Source organism: Balaenoptera borealis (assembly GCF_965194805.1).
Source record: "Balaenoptera borealis genome assembly, chromosome: 4".
NCBI lineage: Eukaryota > Metazoa > Chordata > Mammalia > Artiodactyla > Balaenopteridae > Balaenoptera > Balaenoptera borealis.
The window spans coordinates 132,406,522-132,423,804 of NC_138861.1; the positions used below are offsets into that span (position 1 = coordinate 132,406,522).

Sequence of the window (17,283 nt, forward strand, 5' to 3'; positions counted from 1 at the left end):
GCTTTAAAACTTACAAAGCACTGCATATACATTGAGTCCACAGTAGGACTACAATTTGGGAAAGCAAAGTATTGTTATTAACTTCAGGTTATTGATGAGAAAGCAGGCTGAAAGAAATTAAGTGAAGGTCACCAAGCTAGAAGTGGCAAAGCTGGGACTTGAACTTCATATCATCTGACCCTACATCAGGAACTCTTTTCTCTATACCATGCCATTTTCATATTTGTAATATTGGACATGGGGACATTATGGGCAAATATGGCATATTAGCTAAATTAATAGACTATGATATAGAAGAATGATATAATCAAAACAGATTTTTCAATATGTGTATCCTACCAAATATGATAGACCACATGAAATGTTTTTATAAATGAAAATAAAATACTCCAAGAGAATTGCAAATCAAAGAAACCCGAGGTATAAATTCTTTTTTTTTTTAAAAAGAAACCTCTTGGAAGTTTTTGTGTTTTCTTTTTTCAATATTAAGCATTCTTATAGAAGGCATGCCTAGAGTCATTTCATCAAATAAATATTCTACTTTTATTTTCCCAAACAAAGGATAAACTATAGCCTTTGGCATAGGTTATTTCAATAGGAAAGAAAGATTAAAGCAGACAAGCCCCAGGAGATGTTTAAGTTGTTTTTGTTTTAATGAAAACATGATTTTGTTTTCTTCCTGTTGTATCTATGAGGGCAGTTAAAGTTTTAAATTAACCTAGGTTCTTATGCACTTGTCTCTGAAGATGAAGTTAGCAGTACATAGTTGTGGAAATGAGAGATTAATAACTTTTGCTGACCAGAATCAAAGCGAATACCAGGTGATCATTATAAGGACCATTCCACTCCTAGGTTCAGAAATCAAATCAGCAGAAGAGATGGCTAATCCTGTTTTCTTGTGGAAATGAAGAGCAAGTCAAGGCTTAGAAGGGAACATTTAATAATATGGAAGAGGAAAGAAGACAGGATTTATTCTTCAACTAGGTAGATAAGAAATGAAGACTGTTTTGTACTAGGGCAAAGATGTTTCCTTAGACGACCTTACCATGTGGATCTAATTAGCAAAATCTTTGATATGTAGTAGTGATGCAGTTTGAACTCTTGTTGCTTTGATTCTCTGTAAAGGAATATAACACTTAAGGAATGAAGGGCACTAATTCAGAGCCCTTCCATGTGCATTTCTTTCTTTTTTTTACAACTTGTAGAAAAACAGAATCACTTGTGACAAAGAACACAAATGGTTAGTTGTAGAGTTACAGAGCTGACAGGAACTCTACAAATCATTCAGTATAACTTATTCCATGCATTGTTTGATTTGCCCACTTCCAGGATTTGAAACCAACACAGAACATTAATATTTCAAATAGGGCAGAAGGATGAGAATTACACTTACGAAAATGAAAAGAATGTTTATGGAAAATTTACAGAATAGGTTGGTCTATTTCTGTCAACTACAAAGATTGTTTACAAAAGGAAACTGAAAATAAAATGGCTTATCCTTGCCAGCTTTTCCTGGGAAGTATAGTAATATAGTGACTATTGCCCTAAAAGGAAAGTAAAGACTTAGTTTCCATTCTTGGTTCTTCATTACTTTATTAGATACTTACAGGGTAACTCACCAATTTCTGTTATTGTTTCTCAACAAGATAAAAGATTATATTTATTATCGTGACTTCACAGAAACATTGGGAGGATTAATAAGGTATTATTTTTCAAGAGCTTGGAACACATTGTGGTTCTGCTAGTTTGGCAAATAAAGTAGGTAAATGAGCAAGTTAAGCCTCAGTACTACACTTTTTTCTTCTTTTTTAAATCACTAGTAGTTGCCAGGAGTTACCAGACCTTTTTTTTCATTTTACTTTATTATTTTCTCAAAAGTCAAATCAGTAGAAGAAATGCCTAATCTTGTTTTCACATGAAAATGAAGAATGTCAGGGTTCACTTTCCATTCCACCTTATTTTTTTAGATCTTAATATAGTAAACTGAAAATTATTGTAAGATTTTCTCATGGATATTTACATTGTTTTTCCTTTTTGGGAAAATTTCATACTCTAGCTATCCATTTCTAGCCAAGGTACACTGTAATTAAACTTCCTAAATAAAGAACAATGTCTATTTTAAGCTTTAAAATTTTAGAATTTCTACCAAGTCTTAGAGTTGTAGGCAATCAGAAGAAGGGGCAGGTTTTATTAAATGTCTTCTAGATCCAGGACAGCAAGGCTATACCTATATTTATTTGTAATGTACTATTTAGAGAAAAACATTGATGCATTTTAGTGCTAGATGATGTAAAGGGTCATCGGTCAACTTCATGCAGCATACTGTTTGATTTCTAAGTAGAACATGACCCATGATGATGGTGTTATAGATAAAACTTCATGGATTTTATTTATTATTGTAATTTAAAAATAATCTCACACAAATTGTAGTTTAATAATGCACCTGTGGTTGAAATAGTTTGAAGTTTATTTGCAATAGAAATCTTTCAAATATATTGTTGTAGGATTTATGGAAGTAAAATATTCAGTGCTCCCTCTCCTGGTTTTATCATATTGGTGAACTGACCTCTCGTCCTCAAATTGTGGCGATAGAGGAGAAGACAATTTTGAAGACCCACGTAAGATACTCTGATGGAATGTTCTATTTCTGAGTTGACTATTCCAAACCCGTTCAAATCGGGCAAGAAACTTATCCACTGGTTAAAGTTCATTACATCCCCAAATATAATGAGGTATATGAAAAAATAGAAAATATGTACAATAATGTTGATTTTATCCTTTGAAACAGACTGTTTTATTACAATTTATATTATTGAGTGAATAGGTAGCTTCTTGGTTTAATTCTTGTTCTATGTTACTTTCTAGTGATGCTTTCTTCTTCTTGCTGACGGTCTTAGCAGTGCCCTAGGGTCCTGAGAGGTCATTCCAAATACAACTTTAATTTTTTAAAGTGCTCAAACATTTGAAAGTCTAGAATAGAAAAAACCAGTTTCAAAAGAATCACTTGCTATTAAAGAAGGAGATTAAAAAATTACTTTGAACCAAAAATGTCCGTAACTCAAATTTATATATGATTATTTTTTCCTGGAGTTTTGCTTTGTTTGTTTTATTTTGTCAGAGACTTTAAGCTACTTCTGATATGTAGTACCTGGAGAAAATATTTCCTTTCCACTTACTATATGTTTTTGGGTTTTAGGTATCTTTTAAAAGTCTCTGTGGAAACTCAAATTTCACATATAGTTACCCTCACTGCAGCATGAAGTACACGATTTTGATAATAAATGTCTAAAATCCAATAGTTTGTAAGGAAACAAAAAGCAAGTTTCCTACTGATTAAAATGCTTTTTTTTTTTTTCAGTGACGCATCATTTATGCTTAAGAATTATACAACTTCTTGGAAAATTATTTCTATTTTAATTGATTGCCATTTAGCTGATTTTTTAAAATAATTTTTTTTTCAAAATTATAAATATATTACAAAATTGAAGGAGTTTGGGATTTTTAAAATTTGATTTTGGGGAAATTATATCACAAATCAAGATAGAGCAATTATTATAAAAACTACAGCAGGAGATTGCGCCTTAATGACATATTGTTACGTACATTTGCAGTAAGGAGTGCCACCTTTTGAACTTTGAGGTTTCACATATTCTGAACTTTGCTTTAAATAGGAACTAATGTTATATTATCATCTTTTTTTCTATCAATATACATTCTCTCACTGATCAGAAGTGATGGCTTGATATACAACTTTTTAATCTTCTTTTATTCTTCAAAATTGTTTTCTAATTCAACTTTAAGGATAGAGTCCACCAATCCTTTTACTGAGATCGATGACTAAAGACTGCTGACTAAATTTAAAGGTATTCTTTCATGACAAACAGCATTTGCAGGATTTTTAGAGGCAATCCACATTTTTAGAGGATGTTTTTCACAGGAGTGTACAGGGCAACATTTCCAAGTGAGTACTCATAAACGAAAGAGGAAACGACTGTTGGGGAAATCCTGCTCCAGGTTTTCAGGCAGCCCGTATGATTGACATATGATATCACTGGAGGCGTGTCCTGGAGTGGAGGTGGAGGTGGAGGCGACGAGCTGAAATTCTGCGGAGCCGGAGTGGGATTGCTCTGTAAGGCACTGAGTGGTTTGCAGAGTGATAGCTGCAGACAGAACTCCCTGCCCTGGATAAGGAGCAGCTACAGTCGCTGTAAATGTGCCTGAAAAGCAATTTCCAATCTTTGCGTTAGGTAAGAACTGTTTCCTTCCTTTCCTTCCGCAGACATTTTAGGAAAGATCAGGTGAGAAATGTTGGCTTTTGCAAGGAACTGGTTATTTCTTTGAACTCGCTTTAGATCTAAGATTACTGGTTGCATTTCAAATTACCAGTAGCATTCCCCCTACTAAAACTAATGCTCTTAAAGTAAATGCTACCACCAAAAGAAAAAGCAGGGTCCCTTTCCCTCCCCCCCTCCCCCCGTAAGCGAACTACTTAACAAGGTTAAAGTCTGAAACTGTCGGATGTGTGAAAAACTGGGTGGTTTGTGCCGAAGAGGGGCTGGCATTCGGGTGTGTGGACCAAATGCGTGTTTGTTTAGGCATTGTTGGCGACCGAATCCCGAGAAGCAATTGTCTAAAACCTGAATTTCCCGTCCCTGTGTATTGATTTCCAATGCGCAGAGGCGTCGCTTGAACGTTGTTTGAACTCCTAGGCATTCCAAGGGGCAAAAGCACTTCGGCAAAAACGTGCAAGACTGCATGTTACTTTGGTTCGCTGCTGACACGCCGACTGTGCGCCCGCCTGTCAATCACTGGGAGCAGCAACAGCCAGCACATGGCAGCGGGTGCGGGCGGCTGGCGAGCTGGCGAGCGGCCCGCTCCGCTCCACTCTCCTCCCGGGCGGCGGAGCGCGCTGCGCGTCCAAGTGCCTGGAAAGAAAGGGAAATTAACGTGTTTTTCTCTCTAATCGTCTGTAGCAGGCATTTCGGCCGTGGAAGAGGAGGGTCGGAGGACTGGGAGTGAGCGCTGCCCGAGGAGACGCTGACTGCCAGCACCGGAGTTCCCGGGGACGCCGTCCCCCCACTTGCCCGGCGTGCGGGTTCGGGCAAGTGCCTGGAGCTGCGCGGGGGCCAAGGGACTTCGCCCCGCCTCCTCCCCGGAGGAGAACCCCCAAACCTCGCTGCCTCAAAAAGCCGGTAAAAAAAAAAAAAAAATCCACCCCCTCACCCCCCCCAATCCGCGGAGAGCGGCGGTTCGGCCTCGCAGGCGTGTGCTCCCGCTTGCCTGCGCGGCTCCGTGACCCGCCCGCGGACGCCGGTTCGAGCCCCGTCCCGGGCGCCGCGGAGCCTCGAACGTCCGTGACGTGGATTTTCACGCGTCAGGAGGCCGCCACTCCCGCCTTTCCCGCGAGGAGCGACTGAAACCCGAGAAGAACTCTGGTCCGAGCACGCACTCTTATCCCCGCCGCTCCCTCGCTCGCTTTCCGGAGAGACCCGGAGAGCCCTCCCGAAGGGAATTTTTTTTCTGGCTCTCGGAGGGGGCTGCAGGAGAAGAGCCCCGGAGGTGGATGTTACTGAGCTGCGCGGCGCACGCGAGCTGTGAGGAGTCTGCGCCCGGCCGCGCGGAGTCTCCGGAGGATTGTCCCCCGCAGCCGGAAGGGCGCCGCGGGGAGCGCTCCTGCCCGGCGGGGGCGGTGGAGGCCGCGGGCCGACCGGCCGCAGCTCGGGCCATGCCTCCCCGTTCTCCTCGCCGCGGTTGATGCGGGGCGTGCACGCAGCCGCCCGCACCGGGACCCGGGCCGGGTTGCACGGCTTTGCCCCCCGCCCCCGCTTCGGCCTAGGTGAGTGTGGGGCGGCCGCGGGGGCGGGAGGCGCGCGGGCGGGGCGGGCCGGGTGGCAGGTGCGGGCCCGGCGGAGCAGCGCGGGGGCCGGGGCCGCGCGAGGGGAGGGAGGGCAGGGGAGGGAGGGGAGGACGACCCCCTCCCGCGGCGCGGCCCTCCCGCCGGGGCGCTCGGGGCTCCGGAACCGGGCGGGCGACCTTCCGCCTCCGCACGGGATGGCGAGCGGGGCCCCGCGTTCTCAGTCGCCTGCAGCGGTGGCGCCATGACCCGGGGTGTTCTCTCGGAGGAACCGCCCCCCCGGGGGAAAGACGCTTTCAGGGAGGCTTTTGGGGGGTGGTCAACGGGGCGGGGGGGGCCGCGGAGCTGTTCGGAGGGTTTTCTGGGTCGGAGGCTCCCTGGGACTGGGGCCGGGAACGGCGTGTTTGCGCCCGCGTGTGCCTGAGCAAAGCCCGAATTCGCCGGGGACGCCCTGGCCCGAGTCTGCGTGCGCCCGAGCGAGCTGCCACTGTATTCTTGTAGTGAGAGCGGTGGAGCGGCGAGGGGAGGGGAGAGGGCACTGCCACTTTAAAAGTGGGGAAGTCCGCCCTCCTGAGGTAATGGTAACCTCAGCCTCCTCCCCTCCTCCTGCCCGAGAGAGAGAGCGAGCGAGCGAGAGAGCGAGAGCGAGCGGGAGAGCGAGCAAACTTGTTTTCATTCATAACTTTTTCCTTTTCCTTCCTCTCCGTCAACTCTTTATTCCCCGCTTGTCTCCGCGCGGATTGCAGAGGGCGCAGCTCCACCGCGGTAGCCGGCGCTGTGGCGACGCCGCTCTGCAGCCCCTGCCCCTGGCTCGCTGCGCCCCGGCTCTTTAGGAATCCGGCTTCTCCTTTAAAGTGTAGACAGCTATTTATTTATAACCCTCCCTGACGTGGGCTTGCTTTTTGGCGCCCGCGTCCGCTCTGAAGGCTCTCCCCGATTTGTGAGCCTCCCTGGTGTGGCATACGCCAAAAGGTTTTGGAAATCCACGGTGATCCTTAGGATGTGATGGGATTGTCCGAAAAGGTATTCGACTTCGATTCGGGGGTTTGTTGGGGAAGACAGTCCGCCGAGAGCGTGTGAGCGTGTTTGGGGCTAGATCGAGGGCTGTCACTGCTGGAAGAGGGGCTTTGCTTCAGATCAGAGGCGGCTGAGTGTCTCTTCGCTCTTTCCTTTTATCCGGTGGTCTCCGCCACCGGCCAGCGTGAACTCTGCCACAGCTAGCGTTGAAAACTCAGATTCAAGTGCCTGGTGTTTTCTCTGCCCTCTTCAAATCCACCGTTCTTCCTTTCGTGTGGAACCCGCCTTACTACCTTTAGGTACTCTTTGCTTTACAAGCGTTGGGTTAAAAAGTGCTTTGCTAGGAGGAATGATACTGTGCAGAGTAACGATGGAATCTTTTGAACAGCCCTTAAGGATTCCAGGACGAAACCCAGCAGGTTGCGAATGTGTTTCTCCTTCTGTACAGAGAAGGTAGAAGAAAGTAGAAACTCGAGGATCTGAGTTGGGAGAATGAGGGAGGGGAACGCCAAGAAGTTAACATGTAAGACTTGGTCCGGGGACATTCAGTGAAGTTAACAGATGAAATGGACTTCTTTCCGCTTTATTCCTTAAGCTGATGTGTTTTGGCTCAAGGTGGTAGTGGGGAATGGGCATTTTTTTCTTTTCATTCTTGAATTGGATCAAACCTGTAGGCTTTGGGAGGAATTTGTGTGAAAAATGTTCTAGTCTACCATTGACTGAAAACAGAAACGTTTTTATGTTTGATTGTTTTATGGAGAAGACATAAATTAGAAACTACTATTGGTGTGGAAACAAATGTTTATTTTTATCAGGATATTACTGTACTTTATTACAAGAAGCACATGGATTCAGAGTTGTCAGTGCCTTTGAAAATCAAGATCTGTCATGTAAATACAGATTTTTAAATTAGAGGAAATACAGATCATTAAAATGGCCAGGATTTCCCCATACTACTAAAGGCCTAACACTTACTTGTGTGTGAAAGTTATCTTGTTAGGTGAGTGAGCCCTTATTTAAACTTTAAAAAAAAATCCTCTCATGATTTCAAATGTGAATACTCTTAATGTTCATAGAACTGTACATTAAGTTTTGTGTGTGTGCTTTAGAGGCTATAAAACACCAAGAACTGTTGTATTTGTCTGCATTTGCATCTTGTACATTAATAATGAGCTAGCTTTAAAATTCTGGTTTCTCCTGGAAAATGACCTCTTATTTTGAGATTCCTTTTTAGTTTGGAATCTCTTTGATTTTTTTTTTAAATGCATGAAGTATATATACCTTGACTAATTTCCTCACCATTAATCTAATGCTTGTAACAGCAAACAAATAACAGAAGGCAACAGCACCAAAGCCATTCTTAATTTTTTTAAAGAGTGGCTGTTTTCCTTTATGGAAAACACCCATGAACTGATACTGAGCTCTCTTTAGATGAGAGCTGTTTATTAGTGCTTATACTCAATACTCCCCACGAGGGCATACTCCATTTTAATTGTTTGTTAGGTTCACAAACAGGAAGACATTACCTCTTGATTCTGCTTTTTAAAACTTGAAAAAACTTCTAATTCTTATGGCATGGGGACTCTTGCTTACATTCTTCTTCTATGATGTGGTCCTCAGCCTCTCTTAGAATTGGACTCTGGCCAGGACCCCAGCATCATTGTAATCCACTGATGAGGGAGATCATTACCAGGTGGTTTAGGCAATTTGTGACTTGACAGGATTTCTCGCCTCCCCCCCTCCCCCAAATGCTTCTCCTCATTTATTTTTTGTTTTTTTCATCCTTGATTTCCTTTTAGGATTTCAGATGCATGCCAGGTTTCCACTGATTGCCAGAATTCAAGATCACTACACATGGATCCCCAAAATCAACATGGCAGTGGCAGTTCTTTAGTTGTGACCCAGCAGCCTGCTTTGGACAACCGTCAGAGATTAGACTATGAGAGAGAGATTCAGCCTGCTGCTATTTTGTCCTTAGACCAGATCAAGGCCATCAGAGGCAGCAATGAGTACACAGAAGGGCCATCAGTGGTGAAAAGACCTGCTCTTCGAACAGCACCAAGACAAGAAAAGCATGAAAGGACTCATGAAATCATACCAATTAATGTGAATAATCACTATGAGCATAGACCTACCAGCCACCTGGGACACGCAGGACTCTCACATAGTACCAGAGGCCCCATACTGAGCAGGTCAACCAGCACTGGGAGTGCAGCCAGTTCTGGGAGTAACAGCAGTGCCTCTTCTGAGCAGGGGCTGTTGGGAAGGTCCCCACCAGCCAGACCAGTGTCTGCTCACAGGTCTGAAAGGGCAGTCCGGACCCAGCCCAAGCAGCTGATTGTGGATGACTTAAAGGGTTCCTTGAAAGAGGACCTGACACAGCACAAGTTCATTTGTGAACAGTGTGGGAAGTGCAAGTGCGGAGAATGCACAGCTCCCAGGACCCTGCCGTCCTGTCTGGCCTGTAACCGGCAGTGCCTTTGCTCTGCTGAGAGCATGGTGGAGTATGGAACCTGCATGTGCTTGGTCAAGGGCATCTTCTACCACTGCTCCAATGACGACGAAGGGGATTCCTACTCGGATAATCCTTGCTCCTGTTCACAGTCACACTGCTGCTCTAGGTACCTGTGTATGGGAGCCATGTCTCTGTTTTTACCTTGCTTACTCTGTTACCCTCCTGCTAAGGGATGCCTGAAGCTGTGCAGGGGGTGTTATGACTGGATCCATCGCCCAGGGTGCAGATGTAAGAACTCCAACACGGTCTATTGTAAGCTGGAGAGCTGCCCCTCCCGGGGTCAGGGTAAACCATCATGATTTTTGGAGGTGGGTTGGACCTCCTGAACTTCTGGCTTCCAAGCTGTGGCTGTTACGAAAAGATCCTGTTAGATACTGGTTTTATTTTCTATGCGGTTTTTCCCTGTTTCCCACGTTCTCTCCCCCTCTTCCCAAGGTTTGACTCATGGATTTTACTCTTCTCTAATGGATGATCTTCAGTAACAGTGAACTGTGAAACTGCACCTGGCTCCCCCTTAGGACAAGAGCCTCTGCCATCCACTCGAGAGGATATTGAGAGCCAGTGGGCTTTTGTGTAGCCTTTTTGTTCTGCAAGCAACTTTCCAAAGTTGTACACATGAACGTAGCCACACACACACCCAGACTACAGTGATTTAGAGCTGTTTTTGATTGGGTACTCTGGGAGCAGGGAAATTGGTTTTTTAAAGAGGCAACCATTTAATTGCTTAAATAAGCTATGTATTAAATCTGTCTCCAATTAGGGCTCTCTTCATAGCATTGGACCCTTAAATAGCAAGGGGGATATGTTTCTGTTATAACGTTAAAATTCTCCTTTAACCACTGCCCTCTCCTTGCCCCTCAATGTTCTCTCCCCTCAGTTTTGGCATTATCTTATTCTAGAGATGCCAGTTTCGTTTTTTGGGTTTTTTTCCCGTGTAATTTTAGATCCGCTTTACAATGTAAATCTTCACATTGGAGATATATTAGTTGTATCTTGCTCATCCTCGTTCAAAGCTTTCATATTTGTGAAGGACTCAACTCCCTTCCTTCCGTACCCCACGCTTTTCACCAAATTACTCTTGTCACTGAGGGCACTTGGATGACTGAAGTTGATATTTATAGCTGATCGATCTATACATGTCACAGAACTATGCTGCCTAAAGTGATCTTGGCTCCTTAATGGTTTTTGGACCCTTGGTTAGTTAACAGCTGAGTAGTTCTAATCTTTTCTGTTTTCATTGCCTTAACCACAAATTGTGGTGCTTTTTGTATATTTTATGTATAAATCACAAAGTTGAATTCTGACTATTTTTAAGACAAAAGTCTGTTAAACTTTTTTATTGTAAAGAATATTTATTATGCGAATCTATTATTTTATGATATTTATTGCAAAAACTGTTGAAATGTACTCATGTCTGAATATAACAAAATATCAATACATAACGGAAAATAAGGTGACACGAAGAAAGTACATATGTTAACTATAATGCAGAAAATATATTAATTAATGAACCTGTCTCTTGATTTCTTCATTTATTAGCCTGTACTGTTGTGGTGATTTTTGTCATTTGCTTCGACTCTTTCTTCATGCATACCCATTTTCTTTCTTTCCCTTAACATACCAAATCTAGATGCAAGTGAGCTCAAATTTTGAACTAGATGTTTCCTGGAAAATGCATTAATCAAGATTTTGTAATCCAAATTCTGTTTCAACAAATGCCTAAGTAAATCACTTTACAGAGTGAAAAAAATTTTTTTGTAATTAATGTTAACAATTCCTGCCTCTTTTGGCTATTTTGTAAGCAAGGGGTTTTGTGTATGTCATAGTTTCTTGCAAATGGGACGTATTTGTAAGTTTTAAAAAATGTTTATCTTAACTCTCTTGGATTAGTCAGAAATTAGTTTTCATCCACAAAACTTAAAGGACTTAGTTCTGTGGGCATGCTAGGAGTCTCTGGCACTGTCACTTTAATAAAACATTCTAAAAGTTAAGAGTGCACCAAGGGAATAGTTAACATTATCAAAGAGATGTTTTAAAAACATTCCAGTCCTTACCTTTGCATTTCCTTTCATAAGTCTCTAATGTGACCTGATCAAATAACATTTTGTCATGTTTTATGGAGTAAGAAATCTGAGGGCCCTGAAACTTGATATAAAAAAAGTAAATATTTTTAGTTTTTAGTCTGCTGAAGTCACGACATAGAATCTTTGGGTCTGATAAAATTTTGTTCAAGTGACTCAGACTCAGTTTCACCAACTCCTCCCTATGCCTAAGTGATATGTCAAAGCTGAATAACCTGCATTTGAGAATAAGATGTTGACATAATATGAGCCCAGGATTTAGGCTGTCAAAACTCTTACCCAGCTTTTTTGTTTTGGTTGTCTCTTTACATGATTTGGCTACTAGTTTTGGAGTACTTACTCCTTGTAAATAGCCTTTGATTTTGTTTTAATCTGACAAGACATAAGTGATAGAAACTTGTTTTAATGCTTTTCCATCAAGCCACTAAACTATTAGTTGGCATTGTGACGTTTGGTATAATCAAGTCTTTTCTCTATGCTCTGAAAGCAGGAACTTTTTTTTAATGAGTATTTGTGTTTTGGAGGCCATTTCATAATCTACAGTATTTCAAAATGTGAATTTATTTCCTCTTGTACTCAAGTTATGTGATGATATCACTGATCCCTTAATATTGAATATTTCATTGAAGTTTGGCTCCTTAATGAAGTGTATAAACAGTCTCCCTCAAAATACTGTGTAACTTTTTTCTGTTATTTAGACCCTTCATATAATTAGGAATTGGTATAAGGGCTGTCTGTAGCTATACTAACCAGACTAAGAAGCTGTAGCTTTTATTGAAAGAAATTTATAACTTCTATGAGAAATCAGGTATGCTGTGGAGTTTTAACTTCAGTCTATACGGGGAATACATTAAAATTACAATATTAAGACGGTAGTCTCAGGCCTGTATTTGGAAGTAGCAATAGGTTAGAGGTTCAGACGTCTAACATGCTTGTCAGGTGCAAAGCATAAACACTGATTCAAAACTGCCTCCTTTGTGATGGTTTAAACCTAGAAGGAAAAAATATTAGGGTGTGTCTTCATGAATGCTTATGAGTCCTATGCTTTTCAATACTGATGATCATTTTAAAGTGCTAAGGCTTTGAAAGCATCAGCAAAGCTGAAATTTCTTATAATTCCACTGCCATTTATTTGATACTGCCCAGTGAAAAATACCAAATAGATGGGGTAACCTTTCCTTTCTTATTCCACAATTTTGTCCCTCTTCCTCAGCTACTACAGCTTGACAGAATGAATATTTTTGTTAAATAGTTCCTTTCCAGCATATTTTCTGAGTGCCATTCTTTTCATTCCAAGAAGTTTTATTTAGATAATTTAATTGTGAATAAAACCAATGCAGGATTGCTGTAATTGAGTAGTTTCCCGTCAACAGTTTATAAAATGTCACTCAGCAGAAAAATGGAATGTGAAAAAACAGATTTGCTTCTTTTTGTGAAGGCCTAAGGTGAATCCTTAAATGATAGTCTGTTATAATTATTATATGGTTTTCAAAATCCAAACCATAGAATGAACATTCCAGTTATGACTAAGAAAAAAAAAAATTAAAAACAGTGGTTTTTAAAGTGAAAGGAAGGGAGTTAAAAACTAATCATGTTTTTACCCTAAAGTTAGTATTGGAATCAAACTCAGGGTTCATTTCCAGAAGACTGATTCAATTTTTGGAATTGTCTCCTTTTCCTAAATCTTTTTTTGTTGAGTGATGTATTTCATGGCAGTTTTTATGTATAGCTCTTTAGCAAAAAAGTACAATCCCATTTTTAAACATATATATATATATATATATATTACAAGAGAAAGTTTGGCATCATTTTTTACACATCTTGAAAACAAAACTTTAAATCCCCATTTTGGCCAATTGACAATTGGAGGACTTTTTTTCCATTATTTCACTTATTAGATAAGACAGCCATGTACTTAATTGACAAAGTTATTGCTTCTTCTGATAGTCTCTTGGACTATTACCAAGCCATTTTGCTACATTTATTGAACCCCTACTATGTGCATTATTCCATATGCAGAAGAATTCTAGAGCTAGAAATAGCTATCAGAATATACTTGCTTTATGTTTCTCAACTATATATGAAAGTAAATACGTCACTAGTTAAAAAGTTAAAAGTCAGAAGTCTGTGTCATAGCTCTGACCTACTCTACCAGAAGAATCTCCAGGAGAGGAGCTTGATATTCTTAATTGCAAAAAGCTTCTTGGGTGATTCTATCAGGCAATTTTGGAATCGCTTTTTTAGTTTGATGTCTTCATTTTGAGAATGGAGAAACAAAGGCCTGTCTTGAGAAGTGTTCATGATAGCTAGCATAGAACCAGGACTCTTCAGATACAGGATTTTCTTCATTTGCAAGCCTGGTACCTTTATGTTACACATTAGCCTTTACCATTTCATTCTTTTTATCAGAATGTGTTTCCTTCATAATTAATCAATTTAACCATAATTTAGAAAATGGAATTTTTTTTTTTTGAAATGGAATGTTTTTCTGCATATATTATTTGCACTTAGCTATCAGGAATAAGTAGCAAATGACTTCATTGCCATGATTATTTTTCATATGTTATTATTAAAGTTAACAGCTTCATCTGAAAACAGCATGTGTGCTTCCCCTGGCCAGGTGCATATGGTAATAATGGAACAAACAGATTCGATCAGTTTGTAAAAGATAATAGTAAATTGGCATCTAGATTTAAGAACTTGTGTGATGGCACTTCTTACTGTTATTCTGGTCGTTTCAGGATTACAGTGATTAAAAAGCAGATTTAAATGTTCTATTTTGTACTATTAAAAAGATTGGTGTTAAAGTCAGATAATTGAGTCATACTAGGTACGGCAATAACTCTAAGAGTGAAAGCCATCAGAGAACCTAGAACTGTTTTGAACTAGGTAATTTGGGAAAATATACTAAAAGCTTCTATCATTCACTAGTAAGTAGTCCAAGAGCTTGTTTTGATAATCATAGAATCATACTTTTAGTGATAGAAAGAAACTTAGAGGTCATCTATTGCATCTTCTTTAGAGATGAGAAAGCCAGGTTCAGAGATGTTACTTACCTAAAGTCATAATCTAATTGCCAAAATAAAATAAACTTTATTAAAAACTGCTTGCTACATATGTACGTTTGGTAAAAGATTGGAAGAAAGGAGAGGTTGGTTGGGGGGGGGTGGGCAAGATCAACCTCTAAACCAAAGTTTCAGGTTAATTTGTAAGTTATAAAATTTAACAAATTTGTGAAAGCACAATGGACTAACGGTAGTCCAAGGCAGAGAAATAAGTGCTGTAAGAAAGGAATCAGACAAAACGAGCTGAATAAATTTGATGTAAGAAAGCAAGGTGAGTATTTGAGAAAACTGAGTTCCAGTTTGGCTAGCAGCAGTTCTCAACTTCAGCTGTACATTAAAACCACCTGGAAGTAAAACAACAACAAACAAAACCTGTGCCCTGGGTGGGGCTTTGTCTTTTGTCTTCCAAGCACCCCAGATGATTCTAAGGCACAGCCACAGTGAAGAGCTTCTGAATTAGATTATAGGTAAGTGTAGAAGAATTATGGGAGATTAAAACGGCAGCTATTAAGGTAAGAGGCCAATTTAGAAAAAGAAAGAAGTATTAAGGGTCAGAACTAGCTTGGAGGTTAGTAGGAATGGAAAGAAGGAGGCAACGTGAGAAGTAAACCTAAAGGGCTTTGCAGTTATTTGTATGTGGGGTTGAGAAGGAGGAAAGAATTGAAAATGTTGCTGAGGTTTTGGACCAAGGTGAATAGGCAAACGGTAGCTCTGTTAAAAGAAATAGGTGGAATTAGTTTAGGAGGTATGTGGGGGTGGGAAAGTTATGAGTTCTATTGGGATAAACTCTTAAGTGCAGGTGAGTTGCCAGAAGGTCACTGAGAAAAAAAGTCTAGAATTTAAGAGAGGTGGGTGATGGCCCATCACCCACATGGGGGTGAGGGGGAATCTGTAGCATAGATTTATTTCTAAGGGAAAGAATGGAACTAAAAGCAGGCTAGGAACAAAACCTTGAGGAACATACCTATATTTAGGAGGCATAGCTGGGATTTAGAGCCAACAGAGGGGTGGTCAAAGAAGCATAGGCACTGAAGGATTGGTATGTTTTAGAATCCAAAGGAGACTTTCAAGGTGGAAATTAGTAACTAAATGTCAAAAGCTGTGCAGATGCCCAACTAAATTTGGTGGGTGGTACTTAGGAGAAATTGTGGTAATAAAAACCAGATTGCATGGGATTAGTGGGTGGTGAGTACAATGCAAGTAACAGCTTTAGACTATTCTAGAAATTTTTAGATGATAGGAAAGTAACTAGAGGCAGGTAACAGCTGAGGAGGATTTTTAGAATAAGAGAAACCTGCGCCTTTTTGTAGGGCAAGAACAAGGGCAATTGAGAAAGATGGGGCAGAGGAAAGAGCTAAAGGAACGCAATTCCAGAAGAGAGAGGAGGGGATAGAAGACAGCACAACGAGGGCTCTTGAACCTTGGCAACAATGGTTCTTCTCCCAGAGGAAAGAACAAAAGGTGAGAAGGAAGAAAAAGACACAATGGAACTTTAAGAGGCAGAAGAGGGACATTACAGAAATGGACCCTGATTTTGGTAAATAGAGGATGGACTTCTCTTGAAAGTTAAGGTGCATGCATTAAGGGACTGACGGGTTCTTGAGAGCAGAGTCTGGAATGGCTAGAGGTGGGGATGCTAACGCGTCGTCAAGAGCAACTGATGAAGTGAAGAACAGTGCTTAGGGCTCAGCTCACGTGGAACCGGAAATTTTGGGGGAGCCGCTAAGTGTTTTTCCAGATTTTATCAAGACAGTCCTTGCAGCTGGTTAGAGGGGCAGTTAAGGCAGAGGCTAAGGGACCATTAAGAAATGGTGAATTTGAAAGAGGTCAGGAATTTTCGGCCGGCAGTCTGAGTATTGGATGAAATGACTGGGCAGAAGAATTGGATGAAGGTTCCAATGAGGAGGAAATACAGGCTTACAGAGAGTATGGAAAGAGCAAAGGTAGACAGCTGAGGACAGAGGAGAATTTTCAAGTCAAGATCTTAGAAGGTGGGCCATTTTCAAATGCTGAGGATATCTGGGGTTTCTCTGTGCTCATGGGTAGCTGAGGCAGAGAGGAGATTTTTGGAGCAAAAGATGAAGAGGACGAGAAAACAGAGGCCAATGTGTTAAAAGAGTTGTTAATTTAAGTATTAAAATGCTGGAGCTGGAGAGGAAAATTTAGAGGCTGGTGTTTATGTTTGGAAAGGATGTTTCTGGACACTTTAACTTGTTTTTAAGCTAATGGATTATAAATTAAGTAATTAAGATCTGATAAAAATGTAAGATTTCTTAAAAAGGAATGAACAAGTGGAGTAGAATTTATTTCAAATGGGACATGCTCCATTTATAGCACAAATGATCTGTTAACAAAATCTGTTACTGAATAAAGAAAATATCTTCATGAAAATTGATTGACCAGTCAATTCCGTCAAAATAATTAATACACAGAGCCAAAAGACCTTCTGCCTTCCCCATTCCCTTCTTTAAGCTTTCGCACACTTCAGAGGCACTTCAGAAAGCAAAGAGATTGGGTCCAAGATCTTAGTCTTGTCTGTTTCACAAAGTTTGCATGTTGCAGATTTGCAGTAGAAGCTGTGAGTGAATTGACTCCTTAACAGAAATACATTTTATTCTCCTGGGCCACCCAGAATCTGCCTTCTACTCCAGATGTAGAGAGGCCTATCTTTATAAAGAAAACTGACGGTGTTAGAGGTATTTACAGACTATGTGGAGTTCTAATTGGTTACTTTGTGGTTTATAAACCTGC

At 41.0% G+C, this 17,283-nt stretch overlaps 1 protein-coding gene across 4 annotated transcripts; it reads left to right on the forward strand.

Moving 5' to 3' along the window:
• Positions 1–2,251: 2,251 nt before the first annotated feature.
• Positions 2,252–10,897, forward strand: SPRY1 (sprouty RTK signaling antagonist 1). 4 transcript variants are annotated; one of them, XM_082391403.1, is made up of 4 exons: positions 2,252–4,247; positions 4,974–5,192; positions 5,379–5,836; positions 8,671–10,897. In XM_082391403.1, exon 4 carries the CDS (start codon positions 8,726–8,728, stop codon positions 9,683–9,685), a length of 960 nt encoding a protein of 319 aa, XP_082247529.1. In that variant the 5' UTR covers positions 2,252–4,247; positions 4,974–5,192; positions 5,379–5,836; positions 8,671–8,725; the 3' UTR covers positions 9,686–10,897. The 4 variants fall into 4 exon arrangements, with proteins under 4 accessions (XP_082247529.1, XP_082247528.1, XP_082247530.1 ...); XM_082391402.1 differs by having other exon boundaries at positions 4,974–5,836; XM_082391404.1 differs by lacking the exons at positions 2,252–4,247; positions 4,974–5,192; positions 5,379–5,836 and adding an exon at positions 6,475–6,877.
• The last annotated feature ends 6,386 nt before the right edge of the window (positions 10,898–17,283 follow it).

Coding starts and splice junctions, on each gene's coding strand:
- SPRY1 (XM_082391402.1), top strand. CDS start 8,726: ATGGATCCCCAAAATCAACATGGCAGTGGCAGTTCTTTAGTTGTGACC.